This window comes from Scyliorhinus torazame, chromosome 26 (genome assembly GCF_047496885.1).
Source record: "Scyliorhinus torazame isolate Kashiwa2021f chromosome 26, sScyTor2.1, whole genome shotgun sequence".
In the NCBI taxonomy this organism is placed as follows: Eukaryota; Metazoa; Chordata; class Chondrichthyes; order Carcharhiniformes; family Scyliorhinidae; genus Scyliorhinus; species Scyliorhinus torazame.
The window spans coordinates 41324551-41347481 of record NC_092732.1 but is presented as its reverse complement, the minus strand read 5'-3'; the positions used below and the strand labels follow the sequence as shown (position 1 = coordinate 41347481).

General features: G+C 58.9%; 2 protein-coding genes across 2 annotated transcripts in view; one reads left to right on the top strand and one right to left on the bottom strand.

The window, feature by feature from the left end:
• The window catches only part of LOC140402893 (uncharacterized), a gene marked incomplete at its 5' end in the record, with an annotated part of 15479 nt that extends 14957 nt beyond the window's left edge, over positions 1–522 (bottom strand). Inside the window, 2 exons of the mRNA XM_072490520.1 lie at positions 162–210; positions 460–522. Of these exons, the coding sequence (XP_072346621.1) occupies positions 162–210; positions 460–522 (112 nt within the window). The remainder of the gene's footprint in view (positions 1–161; positions 211–459) is intronic.
• Positions 523–3749: 3227 nt separating this feature from the next.
• creb3l4 (cAMP responsive element binding protein 3-like 4) lies at positions 3750–22571 on the top strand. Its single transcript, XM_072490519.1, has 4 exons — positions 3750–3905; positions 8356–8531; positions 17408–17672; positions 22420–22571. The coding sequence occupies exons 2-4, from the start codon at positions 8367–8369 to the stop codon at positions 22569–22571; spliced, it is 582 nt and encodes a 193-aa protein (XP_072346620.1). The 5' UTR covers positions 3750–3905; positions 8356–8366.
• The last annotated feature ends 360 nt before the right edge of the window (positions 22572–22931 follow it).

Sequence of the window (22931 nt, the reverse complement as noted above, 5' to 3'; positions counted from 1 at the left end):
CCTCCCCCCCGCTCCCCCCCCTCCCCCCCCCCTCCCCCCCCCCCCCCCCCCCCCCCCTGCTCCCCCCCCCCCCTCCCCCCCCCCCCCTCCCCCCCCCCCCCCGCCCCCCCCCCCCCCCCCTCCCCCCCCCCCCCCGCTCCCCCCCCCCCCCCCCGCTCCCCCCCCCCCCCCCCTCCCCCTCCCCCCCCACCCCCCTCCCCCCCCCCCTCCCCCTCCCCCCCCTCCCCTCCCCCCCCCCCCCCTCCCCCCCCCCCCCCTCCCCCCCCCCCCCCCCCCCCCCCCTCCCCCCCCCCCCCCCGCTCCCCCCCCCCCCCCCCGCTCCCCCCCCCCCCCCCCGCTCCCCCCCCCCCCCCCTCCCCTCCCCCCCCTCCCCCTCCCCCCCCTCCCCTCCCCCCCCCCTCCCTCCCCCCCCCCCCCCCTCCCCCCCCCCCCCCTCCCCCCCCTCCCCCCCCCCCCCCCCCTCCCCCCCCCCCCCCCCCCGCTCCCCCCTCCCCTCCCCCCCCCCCCTCCCCCCCCCTCCCCCCCCCCCCCCTCCCCCCCCCCCCCCCGCTCCCCCCCTCCCCTCCCCCCCCCCCCTCCCCCCCCCTCCCCCCCCTCCCCCCCCCCCCCCTCCCCCCCCCCTCCCCCCCCCCCCTCTCCCCCCCCTCCCCCCCCCCCCCGCTCCCCCCCTCCCTCCCCCCCCCCCCCCCCTCCCCCCCTCCCTCCCCCCCCCTCCCCCCCCCCCCTCCCCCCCCCCCCCCGCTCCCCCCCCTCCCCCCCCCCCCTCCCCCCCCCCTCCCCCCCCCCCCCCCCTCCCGCTCCCCCCCTCCCCCCTCCCCCCCTCCCCCCCCCCTCCCCCCCCCCCCCTCCCCCCCCTCCCCCCCTCCCCCCCCCCCCTCCCCCCTCCCCCCCCCCCCCCCCTCCCCCCCCCCCTCCCCCCCTCCCCCCCTCCCTCCCTCCCCCCCCCCCTCCCCGCTCCCCCCCCCCCTCCCCCCCCCCCCCTCCCCGCTCCCCCCCCCCCCTCCCCCCCCCCCCCCTCCCCGCTCCCCCCCCCCCCTCCCCGCTCCCCCCCTCCCCCCCCCCCCCCCTCCCCCCCTCCCCCCCCTCCCCCCCCCCCCTCCCCCCCTCCCCCCCCCCCCCCCTCCCCTCCCCCGCTCCCCCCCCCCCTCCCCCCCTCCCCCCCCCGCTCCCCCCCCCCCCCCCTCCCCTCCCCCCCCCCCTCCCCTCCCCCGCTCCCCCCCCCCCCTCCCCCCCTCCCCCCCCGCTCCCCCCCCCTCCCCCCCCTCCCCTCCCCCCCCTCCCCCCCTCCCCCCTCCCCCCCCCTCCCCCCCCTCCCCCCCCCTCCCCCCCCTCCCCCCCCCCCCCCCTCCCCCCCCCCTCCCCCCTCCCCCCTCCCCTCCCCCCCTCCCCCCCCCTCCCCTCCCCCCCCCCCTCCCCCCCCCTCCTCCCCCCTCCCCTCCCCCCCCCTCCCCCCCCCCTCCCCCCCCCTCCCTCCCCTCCCCCCCCCTCCCCTCCCCTCCCCCCCCCTCCCCCCCCCCCCCTCCCCTCCCCCCCCCCCTCCCCTCCCCCCCCCTCCCCCTCCCCTCCCCCCCCCCCTCCCCCCCCCCCTCCCCTCCCCCTCCCCTCCCCCCCCCTCCCCCTCCCCTCCCCCCCCCTCCCCCTCCCCTCCCCCTCCCCTCCCCTCCCCTCCCCCCCCCTCCCCCTCCCCTCCCCCCCCTCCCCCTCCCCCCCCCTCCCCCCTCCCCCCTCCCCTCCCCTCCCCTCCCCCTCCCCCCCCCTCCCCTCCCCCCCCCTCCCCCCCCCCCCCTCCCCCCCCCCCGCTCACCCCCCCCCTCCCCCCCCCCCGCTCCCCCCCTCCCCCTCCCCCCCTCCCCCCCCCCCCCGCTCCCCCCTCCCCCCCCCCCTCCCCCCCCCTCCCCCCCTCCCCCCGCTCCCCCCTCCCCCCCCCCCCTCCCCCCGCTCCCCCCCCTCCCCCCGCTCCCCCCCTCCCCCCCCCTCCCCCCCCCCCCCCCGCTCCCCCCCCTCCCCCCCCCCCCTCCTCCCCCCCCTCCCCCCCCCCCCCCCGCTCCCCCCCTCCCCCCCCCGCTCCCCCGCTCCCCCCCCTCCCCCCCCCCCGCTCCCCCCTCCCCCCCTCCCCCCCCCCCCCGCTCCCCCCCCCCCCGCTCCCCCCTCCCCTCCCCCCCCCCCCCGCTCCCCCCGCTCCCCCCGCTCCCCTCCCCCCTCCCCCCCTCCCCCCCCTCCCCCCCCCCCCCGCTCCCCCCCCCTCCCCCCCCCCCTCCCCCCCCCCCCTCCCCCCCCCCCTCCCCTCCCCCCCCCTCTCCCCTCCTCCCCTTCCCCCCCCCCCCTCCCCCCCCCCCCGCTCCCCCGCTCCCCCCCTCCCCCCCCCCCGCTCCCTCTCTCCCCCCCCCCCCCCCGGTACCTGCGCCCCCCCCCCGCTGCTCTCCCCCCCCCCCCCCCGCTCTCCCCCCCCCCCCCCCGCTCTCCTCCCCCCCCCCCCCCGGTACCTGCGCCCCCCCCCCCGCTGCTCTCCCCCCCCCCCCGCTCTCTCCTCCCCCCCCCCGCTCCCCCCCCCCCGCTCTCCCCCCCCCCGCTCTCCCCCCCCCCCCCGCTCTCCCCCCCCCCCCCGCTCTCCCCCCCCCCCCCCCGCTCTCCCCCCCCCCCGCTCTCCCCCCCCCCCCCCGCCCGCCCCCCCCCCCCGGTACCCGCGCCCCCCCCGCTCCCCCCCCGGTACCCGCTCCCCCCCCCCGGTACCTGCGCCCCCCCCGCTCCCCCCCCCGGTACCTGCGCTCCCCCCCGCTCCCCCCCCCCCGCTCCCCCCCCCCCCGGTACCTGCGCCCCCCCCGCTCCCCCCCCCGGTACCTGCGCTGCCCGCTCCGCTGGCGGCCGCTCTGCGCGCCGCGCCCAGGGGCAGGAGGCCGCTCAGCACCGTCAGCAGCAGCATGAGGAGGAGCGCGGCCACCTTCACCTCCAGCCCGGGGCTGAGGGCCCGGCCCAGGCCCGGCTCCAGCGGCACCTTCCCGGGGCCCGCTTCCCCCATCCGGCGCTCGCTCCGCTCCCCGGCTCCCGCTGCCGCCGCCCCGTCAGAGCCGGCCCGGGGAATGGGGGCGGGGCCCGGGGAATGGGGGCGGGGCCCGGGGAAAGGGGGCGGGGCCCGGGGAATGGGGGCGGGGGCCCGGGGATGGGGGCGGGCCCGGGGAAAGGGGGCGGGGCCCGGGGAATGGGGGCGGGGCCCGGGGAATGGGGGCGGGTGTGGGGGCGGGGCCCGGGGTGAGGGGGCGGGGCCCGGGGAATGGGGGCGGGGCTGGGGGTGTGGGGGCGGGGCCGGGGAGAGAGGGCGGGGCCCGGGGATGGGGGCGGGCCCGGGGAGAGGGGGCGTGGCCCGGGATGGGGGCGGGGCCCGGGGAGAGGGGGGCGGGGCTGCCACTGAATGGGCGAGGCCCCAGTAGGGGGGCGGGGTCACCTGTGTGAGTGGGTCGGGCTCCCCATGTGAATGGGCGGGGCCCCCTGTTTGAGTGGGCGGAGCTCCCTGTTTGAGTGGGCGGAGCTCCCTGTGTGATGGGGCGGGGCCCCTTGGGTGTGCGGGGTCCCCTGTTTGAGTGGGCGGGCCCCCTGTGTGAGTGGGCGGAGCTCCCTGTGTGAAGGGGCGGGGCCCCCTGGTGTGCGGGGTCCCCTGTGTGAGTGGGTCGGGCACCCGATGTGAAGGGGCGGGGCCCCCGGTGTGAGGGGGCGGGGCTCCCTATGTGAGGAACGGGATATTCGTCCCCCCCCTTCCCCCCCCGGGGGTCACGGACCAGGTTGCCGGCCGCCATGTTGATGCGGGGCCAAATATTCCTCCATCCACGGATATCTGAGCCCTGAGGGGGAGACGGACCCGGGCCGGGGACAAATCGGGCTTCCCCCGGAGGACAGACCCGTCAAGCGGGGAGGTGACCCATTTCCAAATTAGCGGCTCGGCCCCGTGAGGAGGAGGAGAAGGAGGAAAGGGGTGCTGGGGGAGTGGGGGGGGAGAAGAGCATTCTGCCCCGCATAAAGATGGCAGGCGGCCGCTGAGTGGCATGGCGCTGGCCCAACGGGAGGAGGGGAAAGGGGTGGGTCCCTCGGAAGGAGCCAATGGTCAGGTGAGAGGGCGGGGCCTGACATGCGCAGTGGTGGTGTGTGTGATTTTAGGGGAGGGGTGCCAGGCTGGAAGTTTTGGTGAGTTGTCAAACTTGGACAGGGAGAGAGGGGGGGGGGTAAAGATGCAGAGGCAGCAGCCCCATTGCTGAGGCAGGGGGAGGAGAAGCTGGGTGCACCTCTGCTCCTGTCCCCCCCCACAGTCACCATGGACACCAGCAAGGGCTGGCCAGTTGGCACAGTGCCATTCCTCCAGCCATTAATTCACTGAAAGGGGTAGGGCAGCTCCAGGATGTCCACATCCTGCATCCCTCAGGCTCTGCGTGGGAGCAGCAGCAGCAGCAACGGCGGTGGACCCCGGCTGCTAAAAGAGGCTGGAGTCGGCTCGTCCGCTTGGCACGCGTGCCGCGGCTGCGGCAGGTACCCTGCGTCCCACTCCGCACCGAGGTTGCAGGGAGGCGGGGGGGGGGAAGAAAAGAGGGGAGCCAACAAAAGATCCGCCTCAACCCCTCGCCCAGTCGCACGGCGGTTAGCGCAGTCGCTTCGCAGCTCCAGGGTCCCGGGTTCGATTCCCGGCTCGGGTCACTGTCGGAGTCTGCACGTCCTCCCCCGTGTCTGCGTGGGTTTCCTCCGGGTGCTCCGGTTTCCTCCCCACAGTCCCAAAGATGTGCAGGTCAGGTGGATTGGCCGTGATAAATTGCCCCTCGTGACCAAAAAGGGTGGGGTTACAGGGTTACGGGGATAGGGTGGAGGTGTGGGCTTAAGTAGGGCGCTCTTTCCAAGGGCCGGTGCAGACTCGAAGGGCCGAAAAGCCTCCTTCTGCACTACAAATTCTATGATGATTCTCTGGTGCAACTGTGTGACCGACTGACCCCTCGATGGTGTAACTGTGACCGACTGACCCCTCGATGGTGTAACTGTGACCGACTGACCCCTCGATGGTGTAACTGTGACCGACTGACCCCTCGATGGTGTAACTGTGACCGACTGACCCCTCGATGGTGTAACTGTGACCGACTGACCCCTCGATGGTGTAACTGTGACCGACTGACCCCTCGATGGTGCAACTGTGTGACCGACTGACCCCTCGATGGTGCAACTGTGTGACCGACTGACCCCTCGATGGTGTAACTGTGACCGACTGACCCCTCGATGGTGTAACTGACCGACTGATCCCTCGATGGTGTAACTGTGTGACCGACTGACCCCTCGATGGTGTAACTGTGACTGACCCCTCGATGGTGTAACTGTGACTGACTGACCCCTCGATGGTGTAACTGTGACTGATTGACCCCTCGATGGTGTAACTGTGTGACTGACCCCTCGATGGTGTAACTGTGTGACCGACTGACCCCTCGATGGTGTAACTGTGACCGACTGACCTCTCGATGGTGTAACTGTGTGACTCACCCCTCGATGGTGTAACTGTGTGACCGACTGACCCCTCGATGGTGTAACTGTGACCGACTGACCCCTCGATGGTGTAACTGTGACCGACTGACCCCTCGATGGTGTAACTGTGACCGACTGACCCCTCGATGGTGTAACTGTGACCGACTGACCCCTCGATGGTGTAACTGTGACCGACTGACCCCTCGATGGTGTAACTGTGACCGACTGACCCCTCGATGGTGTAACTGTGACCGACTGACCCCTCGATGGTGTAACTGCGACCGACTGACCCCTCGATGGTGTAACTGTGACCGACTGACCCCTCGATGGTGTAACTGTGACCGACTGACCCCTCGATGGTGTAACTGTGACCGACTGACCCCTCGATGGTGTAACTGTGACCGATTGACCCCTCGATGGTGTAACTGTGTGACTGACCCCTCGATGGTGTAACTGTGACCGACTGACCCCTCGATGGTGTAACTGTGACTGACCCCTCGATGGTGTAACTGTGACTGACCCCTCGATGGTGTAACTGTGACCGACTGACCCCTCGATGGTGTAACTGTGTGACTGACTGACCCCTCGATGGTGTAACTGTGACCGACTGACCCCTCAATGGTGTAACTGTGACTGACTGACCCCTCGATGGTGTAACTGTGACTGACTGACCCCTCGATGGTGTAACTGTGACCGACTGACCCCTCGATGGTGTAACTGTGACCGACTGACCCCTCGATGGTGTAACTGTGACCGACTGACCCCTCGATGGTGTAACTGTGACCGACTGACCCCTCGATGGTGTAACTGTGACCGACTGAACCCCTCGCTGGTGTAACTGTGACCGACTGACCCCTCGATGGTGTAACTGACCGACTGACCCCTCGATGGTGTAACTGTGACCGACTGACCCCTCGATGGTGTAACTGTGACCGACTGACCCCTCGATGGTGTAACTGTGACCGACTGACCCCTCGATGGTGTAACTGTGTGACCGACTGACCCCTCGATGGTGTAACTGTGTGACTGACCCCTCGATGGTGTAACTGTGACTGACTGGACCCCTCGATGGTGTAACTGTGACCGACTGACCCCTCGATGGTGTAACTGTGTGACTGACCCCTCGATGGTGTAACTGTGACCGACTGACCCCTCGATGGTGTAACTGTGTGACTGACCCCTCGATGGTGTAACTGTGACCGACTGACCCCTCGATGGTGTAACTGTGACCGACTGACCCCTCGATGGTGTAACTGTGACCGACAGACCCCCTCGATGGTGTAACTGTGTGACTGACCCCTCGATGGTGTAACTGTGTGACTGACTGACCCCTCGATGGTGTAACTGTGTGACTGACCCTTCGATGGTGTAACTGTGACCGACTGACCCCTCGATGGTGTAACTGTGACCGACTGACCCCTCGATGGTGTAACTGTGACGGATTGACCCCTCGATGGTGTAACTGTGACCGACTGACCCCTCGATGGTGTAACTGTGTGACTGACCCCTCGATGGTGTAACTGTGACCGACTGACCCCTCGATGGTGTAACTGTGACCGACTGACCCCTCGATGGTGTAACTGTGACCGACAGACCCCCTCGATGGTGTAACTGTGTGACTGACCCCTCGATGGTGTAACTGTGTGACTGACTGACCCCTCGATGGTGTAACTGTGTGACTGACCCCTCGATGGTGTAACTGTGACCGACTGACCCCTCGATGGTGTAACTGTGACGGATTGACCCCTCGATGGTGTAACTGTGACCGACTGACCCCTCGATGGTGTAACTGTGTGACTGACCCCTCGATGGTGTAACTGTGACCGACTGACCCCTCGATGGTGTAACTGTGTGACTGACCCCTCGATGGTGTAACTGTGACTGACTGACCCCTCGATGGTGTAACTGTGACCGACTGACCACTCGATGGTGTAACTGTGACCGACAGACCCCCTCGATGGTGTGACTGACCCCTCGATGGTGTAACTGTGACCGACTGACCCCTCGATGGTGTAACTGTGTGACTGACCCCTCGATGGTGTAACTGTGTCACTGACACCTCTATAGTGCTGCCCCGTCACTGTGTCACTGACTGACCCCTCGATAGTGCGGCCCTGTCACTGTGTCACTGACTGACTGACCCCTCGATAGTGCGGCCCTGTCACTGTGTCACTGACTGACCCCTCGATAGTGCGGCCCTGTCACTGTGTCACTGACTGACTGACCCCTCGAACGTTTGGCAATGTCACTGGACCTGTCCTGAGAGTGTTTGATGGGGACAGTGTAGAGAGAGCTTTACTCTGTATCTAACCCCGTGCTGTACCTGTCCTGAGAGTGTTTGATGGGGACAGTGTAGAGGGAGCTTTACTCTGTATCTAACCCCGTGTTGTACCTGTCCTGGGAGTGTTTGATGGGGACAGTGTAGAGGGAGCTTTACTCTGTATCTAACCCCGTGCTGTACCTGTCCTGGGAGTGTTTGATGTGGACAGTGTAGAGGGAGCTTTACTCTGTATCTAACCCCGTGCTGTACCTGTCCTGGGAGTGTTTGATGAGGACAGTGTAGAGGGAGCTTTACTCTGTATCTAACCCCGTGCTGTACCTGTCCTGGGAGTGTTTGATGTGGACAGTGTAGAGGGAGCTTTACTCTGTATCTAACCCCGTGCTGTACCTGTCCTGGGAGTGTTTGATGAGGACGGTGTAGAGGGAGCTTTACTCTGTATCTAACCCCGTGCTGTACCTGTCCTGGGAGTGTTTGATGTGGACAGTGTAGAGGGAGCTTTACTCTGTATCTAACCCCGTGCTGTACCTGTCCTGGCATTTTGCATTGGGGAGTATTCAACTGTGAGTTAATTATTATTTAAATGGTTTCAGGTTGGTGAATAATGGATGTTGAGAATCAGGAGCTGTTCAGTGTTTACTATGATCAGCAGGACAGAATATTCCTGGGAAATGAATATTCTTCCTCACACAGCACGTACTCTGCACTGGAAGATCACGGCACAAGTTCGGAGAAGCTGCTGGAAGAATGGTCTGTTCCCGGAGCCAGTGTGAGTGCTGCAGTCAGGGGTGAGGGGAAGGGTGGGTGACCACACACTCACCCCCCCCCCCCCCCCCAATGCCCCCCTCAACGTGGAGACGGCCCCCCCAAAACCTCCCTAGGGTAGAGTTCCCCCGACCATCCCAAAATCCCTCAAAATGTCGCTCGTGTACAGACACCCCCAAAACCTCAGTGAAGAGACCCCCAAATCCCCAGTGTAGAGACCCCCAAAACCCCAGTATAGAGACACCTGTTATGGGCCAGAGTTTAGAGAACCCCAAAGTCTATCATGGAGTTCATCTGACCCACAACTTTTACTGGATTGTGGTATGGGGAGCACACGGCCCACTCTACAGGTGTGGGACAGCAGAAATGGAAAAGTATTTTTTCAAACAAAACAATGTTTATTCTATGAACTCAAGTTAACCTTTTTCAAACATACAGTGAACATCTTAGCAACCATTAATTCAATACAACCCCCAAAGAATACAACACTAAGTAATCCTTAAGCTGTCCTTTTAACATTCATAAAACTTAACAAAAAAAACTTTTAACAGAAGCACATCAGGTTAAAGTCACTACTGAGAGCAGTTATTAGTTTTAAATCACCAAAGGATTGATTTACAGCTTTTAGATTACAGAGAGAGATTCATACACCTTCTGGCTGTGACTGCAGCTATCCAGCTCTGAAAACAAAACTAAAACACACCCTGCAGCAAACAGCCTAAAACGAAAGTAAAAAGCCGACGGACAGCCCAGCTCCACCCACTCTCTGACATCACTAATAAACACCCATTTCTTAAAGGTACATTTCTTAAACACCCATTTCTTAAAGGTACTCTCATATGACCCCCCCAAAAAAAAAAACCAGTGTAGAGACCCTCAAAACCAGTGTAGAGACACCCCCAAAATCACAGTGTAGACATCCTGTCTTTTTCTCTCTCTCTCTCTCTCTCTCTCTCTCTCTCCCGGTCTCTCTCCCTCCCTCTCTCTTGTTAGACGTTTTAGTTACTGTGAAATGAAGAGTCTAAAGTTCTTGTTCCTTTTCAGCAAACACCATTTATTTCACTTCCACAGCCTCTGCACAAAACTCTTAACAACACACCACCTGACAGAGGCCACCTGAAGCCCCTTTACATATCAGTGTCAATTAATGGATACTTAACATAAATGAGACAACTAATTGCAATGTCTCTTAACCCATTACTTAACAGTCTCCCCTTGGAGAAAAAAAATAATTAGGTGAAAACAAAATTTCAAGAAACTCAAAAACACACATTTTTGGTTGGACGAGAAAGAAAAACAAACAGTCACAGAATCAAGCGCCCTTCATTAACAATATCCAAAAGTTTCTGTGAACTCGCCCCTCTTTTCGTAAAACAGTCTGACAGTTGATAGCTCCTGTCGACCTATTGATTTTTTGTTATTTCCCCTCTGTCCAACATCTGCTTCAAACTTGCGATGTCTATCCGTAACCTCTTTTCATTGACACTTTTTGTAGAGTGCACATTTTCCCACAGGGATTTATTGTCAATGTGACAGTCAATAGGTATATTACCCAAATCCCCTAATCCCAAAATTTCTGTCAATATCATACTTATATAAAAGGCCATATCCACCGCCTCTACAAGGCTTAACGTCTCAGCAGCCAAAGTGCTTTTGACCACTCTCCTTATTTTCTTTGTTTCCCACACAAGTGGGCAACATTTACCATTGTTCCCCAAAAGGAAAATTATAAAACCTCCTGCGCTTGAAACCCCATCACATAAATTTGCGTAGGACGCATCACTATAAACTATGAGTTTCAAGTGCTTACGGTCACCTAAAACCGGAACTTCAAAACACACTCCTGCATTTTTAGTTTGGCCAACGCTTTATTTGCTCTTATTATGTCTTCCACTTTGGGATCGTTCATTTTTGTACTCAACTCTAAGACATCAAAACTCACGTCCGGTCTAGTCTGTCTACCTAACCAGTTCAGTTGCCCAATTAAACTTCGCAGTTGCTCTTTTCTATCTTTGAAACCATTGCGTCTTTTTGTGAAACTCGGCCACGACTAATTGCTATTGGGCTGATGCTTTCCAAATAAGATTGCTGACGTAAAGTTGCCCCTAACTTAGTCTGTCCAATTTCCAGTCCAATATATTTCAATGCACCGGAAGCCTGACTTCCAACCCTGAATTCTTTCCTCAAACCAGAGATTACAATAGCTTCGAAATCACTAGTCCCATCCCACAAAAAATCATCGACATGCATCATAAAAATGCCAGAAAGATTTCCTTTATAGTGCTAGTAAAACATTGCAGGATCTGCTTTCAACTGGCAACAGCCTAACTTTAACAAAACTGACCTCACCGAAAAATACCAGACTCTAGATGCATCATTTAATCCATATACACATTTGTTCAATTTCCAGAGTACCCCTTCTGTGTTAGCTGCTTCTTTAGGAGGACGGAGAAAAATGTCTCTCTGGAGCTGATGCCCCTGCAAAAAGACAGCTTTTATATCTATAGATTTGCATTCCCATGCCTTTGTGGTTAATAGAGCCAAGAAGATCTTTAAAATAACCTTTCCTGCTGTAGGTGAATCTACCCTTAAATCCTGATCTTCTAAGTTTTCTTCAAATCCCCTTGCCACGAGCCTGGCCTTACCCTTATAAGTTCCATCCGGAAGAACCTTTTCCGTGCAAATCCATCTGTGGGATAGAGCTCTTTGTCCCCTATCCGGTACTTCCGTGTATACCCCAAATTCACTCCAACTATGCAATTCTTGCTGTTTCGCTTCTTTAATAACTTTTTCATCTAACTTATTGGAAGCCACCAAAATCTCACGTGCATGTGGGCTTCTACTCCTATTAGTATTCGTAGTCTTACTCATGTTCCGAGACCTTGACAAACTACGTACCCTCTCCCGCCTGGTATCTCGTTCTGCACTGCTACTGCTTGGTCTTTCCCTTCTGCTGTGGGATGTCCTTTCAATAGTTCTCGACCTTTTCCTGCGGACCTGTTCACTATCCGATGTACTATCAGAGCTGGCACTGCGTTTCTGTGCCCTCCATTTTTGAACTTCGTTTTCCCAATCCAGTTGAATCCTTCCCCTGAATGCTGTACATTCAACCAATGTTTATACTTTCCAGTGGCCTTCCCTGCTCTACTAATAACAGTTGCATCCTTCCATTGACTAGACCCTTCAGGCAAGTATGTCATTTTTGTACCAACTTTTGGCAGTTGCCCTTTCGGAAAAATGGCCTGTTCTAATTCATCAGAAGTGTTGTGTTCCTCCACAAAAACCCTGTCTATATCAATTAATTGGTCCTCATAGTTCTGTAACACATGCGTACCAGATGACTCTGGTTCTTCGTCATGTCTGTCTGCTCGGTCTAAATTTGAAAATTTGTAATCTGTACCCATTATCCTTGATGAATGGACCCTAACAGTTTGATTACCATGTTGCAAAACAATTGTTTTGCCATCTATGCCTATGATCTTCCCTGGGCCTTTCCATTCATTAGAATTGTCTCTCTTATAGTATACCATGCCTCCTTGCTGAAAAACGGCATCTGATGGCCGTACGTTATGTCTTAAAGCTCTGCGAATTCTTTCAGAGACTTCTACTTCCAAAAAAGCTTTTCTACTGCTATGTAATACATTTAAATGTTCAGCAAAACCAGAGCTAATTGTAGTCCCCTCCCAAGCTGGAGGCTGGTCATCCAAAATGGATGGAATTTTAGGATTTCTACCAAACACTAATTGATAAGGACTATAGCCCCCAACCATCTGCAATGAATTCTTGCATGTACTGCCCATGTTAAAGCTGAATTTAGCCTGCAATTTGGTGCCAAAATTTTCCAAAGCATGTCATCGATGACGGCATGATTTCTTTCACAGACACCATTACTAAATGGGCTTTCTGCAGCCGTATTCATAACTCTGATATTCATGTTTTCACACATATCCCTAAACTCATCATTAGCAAATTCTCCCCCATTGTCCGTAAGGAATTTTGCCGGTGGACCCATTCCTGTCCCTATCCATTTTTCCACGAATTGATCCAGAATTACTCTCTTTTCTTTACATCGTACAATCGTTGATTGACTAAATCTGGTTGCTAAATCTACAAAATGCAAAATAAATATATCATTTGCTTTATCCCAGATCTTAAGGTCCATAGCCACAATGTCGTTAAAATCCCTGGCCAAAGGTAGGGTTACTATCGGTCATGCTGGTGTCTTTCTGTACTTCCTACAAACTTCACAGCGGTCACTAACCTGTTCTATCAGTTTAGTATAGTCGTCATCCCTTACCCATTTTCAACAGCCGTTAACACATCCTTAACCACTCTACTTGAAATATTATTTGTCAGTAATGAAATACAATAGTGTCCCGACTCTGTAAATTGTAAGTCCACCGTCTTTCCAAAAACTGTTGCCTTATCCTGTTCTATATCCAGTTTCATGTGTGCTTTCTTCATCAATGGTCTGCTCAGAAGCAAAGGTATCTCACTTGATACAACATCTGTGCTAATGAAATGATTCACTCGGCAATATTGCAAGGGATCACCACTCTTTTCAGCGACTTCAGAGTATTATCATCCCCAAACCTGAAACTTCTGGAACTTTCAAATTCCTTAATCTTGTTACGATTTTCAGCATTCAAAGAGTCCAGGTAACATTTTAACCAGTCAATTCCACACACAGTAGATGTGCAGCCACTGTCCAATACAGCACAGTTGAAGGATTCTGCAACCAACATCCTCATTACCGGCGTAACCATTAATTACCAGAAATGGTTGTTGGAGGTCCCTGGTTATAGATGTTTCAATAAGATCTAGGGAGGGTGGTAAAAGAGGTGGGGGGGTGGCATTATTAATTAGAGATTAGTATAACAGCTGCAGAAAGGCAGTTCGAGAGTATCACCCTATTGACGTAGTATGGGTTGAAGTCAGAAATAGGAAAGGAGCAGTCCACCTTGTTAGGAGTTTTCTATAGGCCCCCCAATAGTAGCAGAGATGTGGAGGAACAGATTGGGAAACAGATTTTGGAAAGGTGCAGAAGTCACAGGGTAAGTAGTCATGGGCGACTTTAACTTCCCAAAATATTGAGTGGAAACTCTTTAGATCAAATAGTTTGGATGGGGTGGTGTTTGTGCAGTGTGTCCAGGAAGCTTTTCTAACACAGTATGTAGATTGTCCGACCAGAGGAGGGCAATATTGGATTTAGTTACTGGGTAATGAACCAGGGCAAGTGATAGATTTGTTAGTGGGGGAGCATTTTGGAGATAGTGACCACAATTCTGTGACCTTTCACTTTAGTAATGGAGAGGGATAGGTACGTGCAACAGGGCAAGGTTTACAATTGGGGGAAGGGTAAATACGATGTTGTCAGACAAGAATTGAAGTGCATAAGTTGGGAACATAGGCTGGCAGGGAAGGACACAAGTGAAATGTGGAACTTGTTCAAGGAACAGGTGCTACGTGTCCTTGATATGTATGTCCCTGTCAGGCAGGGAAGAGATGGGTTCGAGTGAGGGAACCATGGTTGACAAGAGAGGTTGAATGTCTTGTTAAGAGAAAAAAGGTGACTTATGTAAGGCTGAAGAAACAAGGTTCAGACAGGGCATTGGAGGGATACAAGATAGCCAGGAGGGAACTGAAGAAAGGGATTAGGAGAGCTAAGAGAGGGCATGAACAATCTTTGGTGGGTAGGATCAAGGAAAACCCCAAGGCCTTTTACATATATGTAAGAAATATGAGGAATGACTAGAGCGAGGGTAGGTCCGATCAAGGACAGTAGCGGGAGATTGTGTATTGAGTCTGAAGAGATAGGAGAGGTCTTGAATGAGTACTTTTCTTCTGTATTTACAAATGAGAGGATCGATATTGTTGGAGAGGACAGTGTGAAACAGATTGGTAAGCTCGAGAAATACTTTGTTAGGAAGGAAGATGTGTTGGGCATTTTGAAAAACTTGAGGATAGACAAGTCCCCCGGGCCTGACGGGATATATCCAAGGATTCTATGGGAAGCAAGAGATGAAATTGCAGAGCCGTTGGCAATGATCTTTTTCCGTCCTCACTGTCAACAGGGTGGTACCAAGGGGATTGGAGAGTGGCGAATGTCGTGCCCCTGTTACAAAAAGGAACTAGGATAACCCTGGGAATTACAGGCCAGTTAGTCTTACTCTCGTGGTAGGCAAAGTAATGGAAAGGGTACTGAAGGATAGGATTTCTGAGCATCTGAAAGACACTGCTTGATTAGGGATAGTCAGCACGGTTTTTGTGAGGGGTAGGTCTTGCCTTACAAATCTTATTGAATTCTTTGAGGAGGTGACCCAGCATGTGGATGAAGGTAAAGCAGTGGATGTAGTGTACATGGATTTTAGTAAGGCATTTGATAAAGTTCCCCATGGTAGGCTTCTGCACAAAGTAAGGAGGCATGGGAGTAGGTGGGAAATTTGGCCAGTTGGATAACGAACTGGCTAACCGATAGAAGTCAGAGAGTGGTGGTTGGATGGCAAATATTCAGCCTGGATCCCAGTTACCAGTGGTGTACCGCAGGGATCAGTTCTGGGTCCTCTGCTGTTTGTGATTTTCATTAATGACTTGGATGAGGGAGTTGAAGGGTGGTCAGTAAATTTGCAGACACTACGAAGATTGGTGGAGTTGTGGATAGTAAGGAGGGCTGTTGTCGGCTGCAAAGAGACCTAGATAGGATGCAGAGCTGGGCTGAGAAGTGGCAGATGGAGTTTAACCCTGAAAAGTGTGAGGTTGTCCATTTTGGAAGGACAAATATGAATGCGGAATACAGGGTTAACGGTAGAGTTCTTGGCAATGTGGAGGAGCAGAGAGACCTTGGGGTCTATGTTCATACATCTTTGAAAGTTGCACTCAAGTGGATAGAGCTGTGAAGAAGGCCTATGGTGTGCTCGCGTCTCATTAACAGAGGGATTGAATTTAAGAGCCGTGAGGTGATGATGCAGCTGTACAAAACTTTGGTAAGGCCACATTTGGAGTACTGTGTACAGTTCTGGTCGCCTCATTTTAGGAAGGATGTGGAAGCTCTGGAAAAGGTGCAAAGAAGATTTACCAGCCTCTGCAACAAAACTCTTAACAACACATCACCTGACAGAGGCCACCTGAAGCCCTTTACATATCAGTGTCAATTAATGGATACTTAACATAAATGAGACAACTAATTGCAATGTCTCTTAACCCATTACTTAACATCTCTCCCTGTCTCCCTCTCTCTCTCCCTGTCTCTCCGTCTCTCTCTCTGTTTCCCCCTCTCTCTCCCTTTCTCGCTCTCTCCCCATCACTCTCTCTGTCTGTCTCTCTCTCTCGCTCCTCTCTCCCCGTCTCTCTCTCTCTCTCTCTCTCTCTCTGTGTGTCTCTCTCTCTCTCTCTCTCCATCCATCTCTGTCTCTCTCTGTGCAGCTCTTTGTCCATCCCTCTCTTTCCTCCGTCCCGCTCTCTCTCATGTATTGCCCGGTGTTGAACTTAGTTTGAATTACGGGCCTGTGAAGGACCGCATGGTGTTCACTCTGTGAAAGGCAGCTGTTCATCCAGACACAGGAACAGCTTCTTCCCCACAGCTACCAGACTCCTCACCGACTCCCCCTCGGGCTGATCTGTTCCCTGTAAGAACACTATTCACGACGCCCTATGCTGCTCTTGTTTGGCCGCTTGTTCCGCACTGTAACCAATCACTGTGTGTCGATTGTACCATTTGTCAATGTAATTTGTTGTTGATTATTTTGTCTACTATGTATGTTGCCTTGGCCACAGAAAAATACTTTTCACTGTACTTTGGTACATGTGACAATAAAAAATATCAATCAATCAAACTATGACTAATATCTCTCTCTCTCCCTCCCTTTATCTCTCTCATCCTCTTCCCGTCTCTCTATCTCTCCCTCTCTCTCTCTCTCTCTCTCTCCTGTCCCCTCTCTCTCTCTCTCTCTCCCTGTCCCCTCTCTCTCTCTCTCTCTCTCCTCTATCTCTCCCTCTTCCTCTCTCTCTCTTCCCCTCTCTCTCTCTCTCTCTCTCTCTCTCTCTCCCTTTCTCACTCTCTCCCCTCTATCTCTCTCCCTCCCTCTCCCCCTCTCCCCCTCTCCCCCTCTCCCCCTCTCCCCCTCTCCCCCTCTCTCCCGCTCCCTCGCTCCCTCGCTCCTCTCTCCCTCTCCCCTCTCTCCCTCTCTCCCTCTCTCCCTCTCCCTCCCTCTCCCCCTCTCTCTTCTATCTCTCTCCCTCTCCCTCCTCCTCTCTCTCTCCCACCGTCTATCTCTCTCTCCCTCCCTCTATCTCTCTGTCTCTCTCCGTCTATTTCTCTTCCCTCCCTTTATCTTTCTCTCCCTCTCTCTCTCTCTCTCTCCCTCTCTCTCCCTGTCCCCTCTCTCTCTCTCTCCTCTATCTCACCCTCTCCCTCTCTCCTCGCTCCCTCTCCCTCTCTCTTCTATCTCTCTCCATCTCCCTCCCTCTCTGTCTCTCTCTCTCTCTCTCCCACCGTCTATCTCTCTCTCCCTCCCTCTATCTCTCTGCCTCTCTCTCTCCACTCTCTCCCTCTCTCTTTCTCCCTCTCTCCCTCCCTCTATTTCTCTCTCCCTCCTCTATCTCTCTCTCTCTCCCCCTCTCTGTCTCTCTCCCTCTCTCCCTCTCTCCCTCCCCCCCTCTCCCCCTCCCCCCTCTTCCCCCCCTCTTCCCCCCCTCTTCCCCCCCTCTTCCCCCCCTCTTCCCCCCCTCTCCCCCCCTCTCCCCCCTCTCCCCCCCCCCTCTCCCCCCCTCTCCCCCCCTCTCTCCCCCCCCTCTCCCCCCTCTCCCCCCCCCCTCTCCCCCCCCTCTCCCCCCCCCCCCTCCCCCCTCTCTCCCCCTCTCTCTATCCCTCTATCTCAGCAGACTCTGAACGAGAGTGAGCCTGAGGACATGATCCAGACAATGATTAACCCCAATGAGGTTTTCAGTAGCAGCCGGGGTGCAGTGGAGTCCGTCTCGGAGACTGACAGTGGGATCTCCGATGACCAGCGTCCGGACAGTGATGCTGGAGGTGACCCCGAGCCTGCCCACAGCACTCTCTACCAGGTTGTGTACGGAGTCAGCGTGGTGGACGGGCTGAAGACACATGGAGCGGCCAGCAAAACCAACCTGAGGTCCATCGAGCTGGGTGAGTGACCCCAGGACAGGGAGGGTGAGTGACCCCAGGACAGGGAGGGTGAGTGACCCCAGGACGGGGAGGGTGAGTGACCCAGGACTGGAGGGTGAGTGACCCCAGGACGGGGAGGGTCAGTGACCCCAGGACAGGGAGGGTCAGTGACCCCAGGACAGGGAGGGTCAGTGACCCCAGGACAGGGAGGGTGAGTGACCCCAGGACGGGGAGGGTCAGTGACCCCAGGACAGGGAGGGTCAGTGACCCCAGGACAGGAAGGGCCAGTGACCCCAGGACAGGGAGGGTCAGTGACCCCAGGACAGGGAGGGTCAGTGACCCCAGGACAGGGAGGGTGAGTGACCCCAGGACAGGGAGGGTGAGTGACCCCAGGACAGGGAGGGTCAGTGACCCCAGGACAGGGAGGGTCAGTGACCCCAGGACAGGGAGGGTCAGTGACCCCAGGACAGGAAGGGCCAGTGACCCCAGGACAGGGAGGGTCAGTGACCCCAGGACAGGGAGGGGTCAGTGACCCAGGAAGGGAGGGCCAGTGACCCCGGGGGGCAGGACCCAGGACAGGGAGGGCAGTGACCCAGGACAGGAAGGGCCAGTGACCCCAGGACAGGGAGGGTCAGTGACCCCAGGACAGGGAGGGTGAGTGACCCCAGGACAGGGAGGGTGAGTGACCCCAGGACAGGGAGGGTGAGTGACCCCAGGACAGGGAGGGTGAGTGACCCCCAGGACAGGGAGGGTCAGTGACCCCAGGACAGGGAGGGTCAGTGACCCCAGGACAGGGAGGGTGAGTGACCCCAGGACAGGGAGGGTGAGTGACCCCAGGACAGGGAGGGTCAGTGACCCCAGGACAGGGAGGGTGAGTGACCCCAGGACAGGGAGGGTGAGTGACCCCAGGACAGGAGGGTCAGTGACCCCAGGACAGGGAGGGTCAGTGACCCCAGGACAGGGAGGGTGAGTGACCCCAGGACAGGGAGGGTGAGTGACCCCAGGACAGGGAGGGTGAGTGACCCCAGGACAGGGAGGGTGAGTGACCCCAGGACAGGAGGGTGAGTGACCCCAGGACAGGGAGGGTGAGTGATCCCAGGACAGGGAGGGTGAGTGACCCCAGGACAGGGAGGGTGAGTGACCCCAGACAGGGAGGGTCAGTGACCCCAGGACAGGGAGGGTCAGTGACCCCAGGACAGGGCGGAGGGTCAGTGACCCCAGGACAGGGCGGGAGGGTCAGTGACCCCAGGACAGGGAGGGTCAGTGACCCCAGGACAGGGTGGAGGGTCAGTGACCCCAGGACAGGGAGGGTCAGTGACCCCAGGACAGGGAGGGTCAGTGACCCCAGGACAGGGCGGAGGGTAAGTGACCCCAGGACAGGGAGGGTCAGTGACCCCAGGACAGGGAGGGTCAGTGACCCCAGGACAGGGAGGGTCAGTGACCCCAGGACAGGGAGGGTCAGTGACACCAGGACAAGGCGGAGGTCAGTGACCCCAGGACAGGGCGGAGGGTCAGTGACCCCAGGACAGGGACAGGGAGGGTCAGTGAGCCAGGACATGGTCAGGGAGGGTAAGTGACCCCAGGACAGCAGATCCGTGGAGGGTCAGTGACCCAGGACAGCAGGGTCCGGGAGGGTCAGTGACCCCAGGACAGGGAGGGTCAGTGACCCCAGGCCAGGGAGAGTGAGGGTCAGTGACGCCAGGACAGGGTCAGTGGCCCCAGGATAGGGAGCGTCAGTGAACCCAGGACAGGGTGGAGGGTCAGTGACCCAGGACAGGGTCAGAGGGTCAGCGTCCCGAGGACAGGGCGGAGGGTCAGTGACCCCAAGGACAGGGAGGGTCAGTGACCCCAGGACAGGGCGGAGGGTCAGTGACCCCAGGACAGGGCGGAGGGTCAGTGACCCCAGGACAGTGAGGGTCAGTGACCCCAGGACAGGGTGGGTCAGTGACCCCAGGACGGGGAGGGGTCAGTGACCCCAGGACGGGGCGGGTCAGTGACCCCAGGACAGGGTGGGTCAGTGACCCCAGGACAGTGAGGGTCAGTGACCCCAGGACAGGGTGGGTCAGTGACCCCAGGACGGGGAGGGTCAGTGACCCCAGGACAGGGAGGGTCAGTGACCCCAGGACAGGGCGGAGGGTGAGTGACCCCAGGACAGGGAGGGTCAGTGACCCCAGGACAGGGTCAGGGAGGGTCAGTGACCCCAGGACAGGGTCAGGGAGGGTCAATGACCCAAGGACAGGGTCCGGGAGGGTCAGGGAACAGGGTCAGTGACCCCAGGACAGGGCAGAGGGTCAGTGACCCCAGGACAGGGCGGAGGGTCAGTGACCCCAGGACAGGGTCAGGGAGGGTCAGTGACCCCAGGACAGGGTCAGGGAGGGTCAGTGACCCCAGGACAGGGTCCGGGAGGGTCAGTGACCCCAGGGACAGGGTCCGGGAGGGTCAGTGACCCCCAGGACAGGGAGGGTCAGTGACCCCAGGACAGGGAGGGTCAGTGACCCCAGGACAGTGAGGGTCAGTGACCCCAGGACAGGGTCAGTGGCCCCAGGACAGGGAGGGTCAGTGGCCCCAGGACAGGGAGGGTCAGTGACCCCAGGACAGGGAGGGTCAGTGACCCCAGGACAGGGAGGGTCAGTGACCCAGGACAGGGCGGAGGGTCAGTGAACCGAGGACAGGGTCAGTGGATCAGTGACCCCAGGACAGGGCGGTGGGTCAGTGACCCCAGGACAGGGAGGGTCAGTGACCCCAGGACAGGGAGGGTCAGTGACCCCAGGACAGGGAGGGTCAGTGACCCCAGGACAGGGAGGGTCAGTGACCCCAGGACAGGGAGGGACAGTGACCCCAGGACAGGGAGGGACAGTGACCCCAGGACAGGGAGGGACAGTGACCCCAGGACGGGGCGGAGGGTCAGTGACCCCAGGACAGGGAGGGTCAGTGACCCCAGGACAGGGAGGGTCAGTGACCCCAGGACAGGGAGGGTCAGTGACCCCAGGACAGGGAGGGTCAGTGACCCCAGGACGGGGCGGAGGGTCAGTGACCCCAGGACAGGGAGGGTCAGTGATCCCAGGACAGGGAGGGTCAGTGACCCCAGGACAGGGACAGGGAGGGTCAGTGACCCCTGGTCAGGGACAGGGAGGGTCAGTGACCCCAGGACAGGGTCAAGGAGGGTCAGTGACCCCAGGACAGGGTCCGGGAGGGTCAGTGACCCCAGGACAGGGAGGGTCAGTGACCCCAGGTCAGGGAGCAGGGTCAGTGACCCCAGGACAGGGTGGAGGGTCAGTGACCCCAGGACAGGGAGGGTCAGTGACCCTAGGACAGGGTCAGAGGTTCAGTGACCCCAGGACAAGGCAGAGGGTCAGTGACCCAGGACAGTATCAGAGGGTCAGTGACCCAGGACAGTGTCAGAGGGTCAGTGACCCAGGACAGTGTCAGAGAGTCAGTGACCCAGGACAGTGTCAGAGAGTCAGTGACCCAGGACAGGGTCAGAGGGTCAGTGACCCAGGAAAGGGTCAGAGGGTCAGTGACCCAGGAAAGGGTCAGAGGGCCAGTGACCCCAGGACAGGGAGGGTCAGTGAGCCCAGGACAGGGAGGGTCAGTGAGCCCAGGACAGGGAGGGTCAGTGACCCCAGGACAGGGAGGGTCAGAGACCCAGGACAGGGAGGGTGAGTGACCCCAGGACAGGGAGGGTGAGTGACCCCAGGACAGGGAGGGTCAGTGACCCCAGGACAGGGAGGGTCAGTGACCCCAGGGACAGGGAGGGTCAGTGACCCCAGGACAGGAAGGGCCAGTGACCCCAGGACAGGGAGGGTCAGTGACCCCAGGACAGGGAGGGTCAGTGACCCCAGGACAGGGAGGGCCAGTGACCCCAGGACAGGAAGGGCCAGTGACCCCAGGACAGGGGAGGTCAGTGACCCCAGGTCAGGGAGCAGGGTCAGTGACCCCAGGACAGGGTGGAGGGTCAGTGACCCCAGGACAGGGAGGGTCAGTGACCCTAGGACAGGGTCAGAGGTTCAGTGACCCCAGGACAAGGCAGAGGGTCAGTGACCCAGGACAGTATCAGAGGGTCAGTGACCCAGGACAGTGTCAGAGGGTCAGTGACCCAGGACAGTGTCAGAGAGTCAGTGACCCAGGACAGTGTCAGAGAGTCAGTGACCCAGGACAGGGTCAGAGGGTCAGTGACCCAGGAAAGGGTCAGAGGGCCAGTGACCCCCAGGACAGGGAGGGTCAGTGAGCCCAGGACAGGGAGGGTCAGTGACCCCAGGACAGGGAGGGTCAGAGACCCAGGACAGGGAGGTGTGTGTGGGTGGGGTGTATGGGTGAGGAGGTGTGGGGAGGGGAGGATGGGGTGTATGTGTTGGTGTGGCTATGTGTGGGGTGAGTGTATGGGGTGGTTGGTGTGTGTGGGGGTGGGGGAGGGGGTGAGTCTATGGGTTGGTGTGTGGGTGGGTGTGTATGGGATGGGGGGGGTGTTGGGGTGGTGTATGGGTGTGTGGGGAGGTGTGTGGGGAGGTGTGTGGGGAGGTGTGTGGGGAGGTGTGTGGGTGTGTGCGTGTGTGGGGTGTTGTGTGGGTGTATGGGGAGGTGTGTGGGTGTGTGGGGAGGTGTGTGGGGAGGTGTGTGCGTGTGTGGGGTGTTGTGTGGGTGTGTGGGGTGTTGTGTGGGTGTGTGGGAGTGGTGTGGTGTGGGGTGTGTGTGGGTGTGTGGAGTGGTGTGGTGTGGGGCAGCGATTCTCTGCGGGTGGAGTTACTGAGCATTCTGTTCTGTCCTGCAGGCAGTTTGAACACATCAATGCTGATGCCAGAGGCGTGTGTTGTGGACACGGCTCTCACACACCCCGTCTGTGTGAGGAGTCCCCATAGCGTCACAGACACCCACGCAGACATCACCTACAGCCTGATGGTAAGCTGGACAAGCAGAGGCTGAACCTTTTACCACAGCACCGGTCCCTACTTCTAACCCTGCACCAACTTCCAACAGCAACTTCACCCGGAGGCTGGCAGTGCCCTCTGCCACCCTGTACCCCAGTGAGAGTCAGCACCTTCAGGATAGGAAGGGGGAGTCTGTATCCCAGTGAGAGTCAGCATCTTCAGGAGAGAAGGGGTTCCTGTACCCCAGTGAGAGTCAGCACCTTCAAGAGAGGAGGGGGAGTCTGTACCCCAGTGAGAGTCAGCACCTTCAGGAGAGGAGGGGGAGTCTGTACCCCAGTGAGAGTCAGCACCTTCAGGAGAGGAGGGGGAGTCCTGTACCCCAGTGAGAGTCAGCACCTTCAGGAGAGGAGGGGGA

Excerpts from the sequence above, each read along its gene's own strand:
- creb3l4 (XM_072490519.1), top strand. The coding sequence starts at position 8,367 with ATGGATGTTGAGAATCAGGAGCTGTTCAGTGTTTACTATGATCAGCAG. Across the intron at positions 8,532-17,407 it reads GGTCTGTTCCCGGAGCCAGT|ACTCTGAACGAGAGTGAGCC; the intron begins GTGAGTGCTGCA and ends CTATCTCAGCAG. Across the intron at positions 17,673-22,419 it reads CCTGAGGTCCATCGAGCTGG|GCAGTTTGAACACATCAATG; the intron begins GTGAGTGACCCC and ends TCTGTCCTGCAG.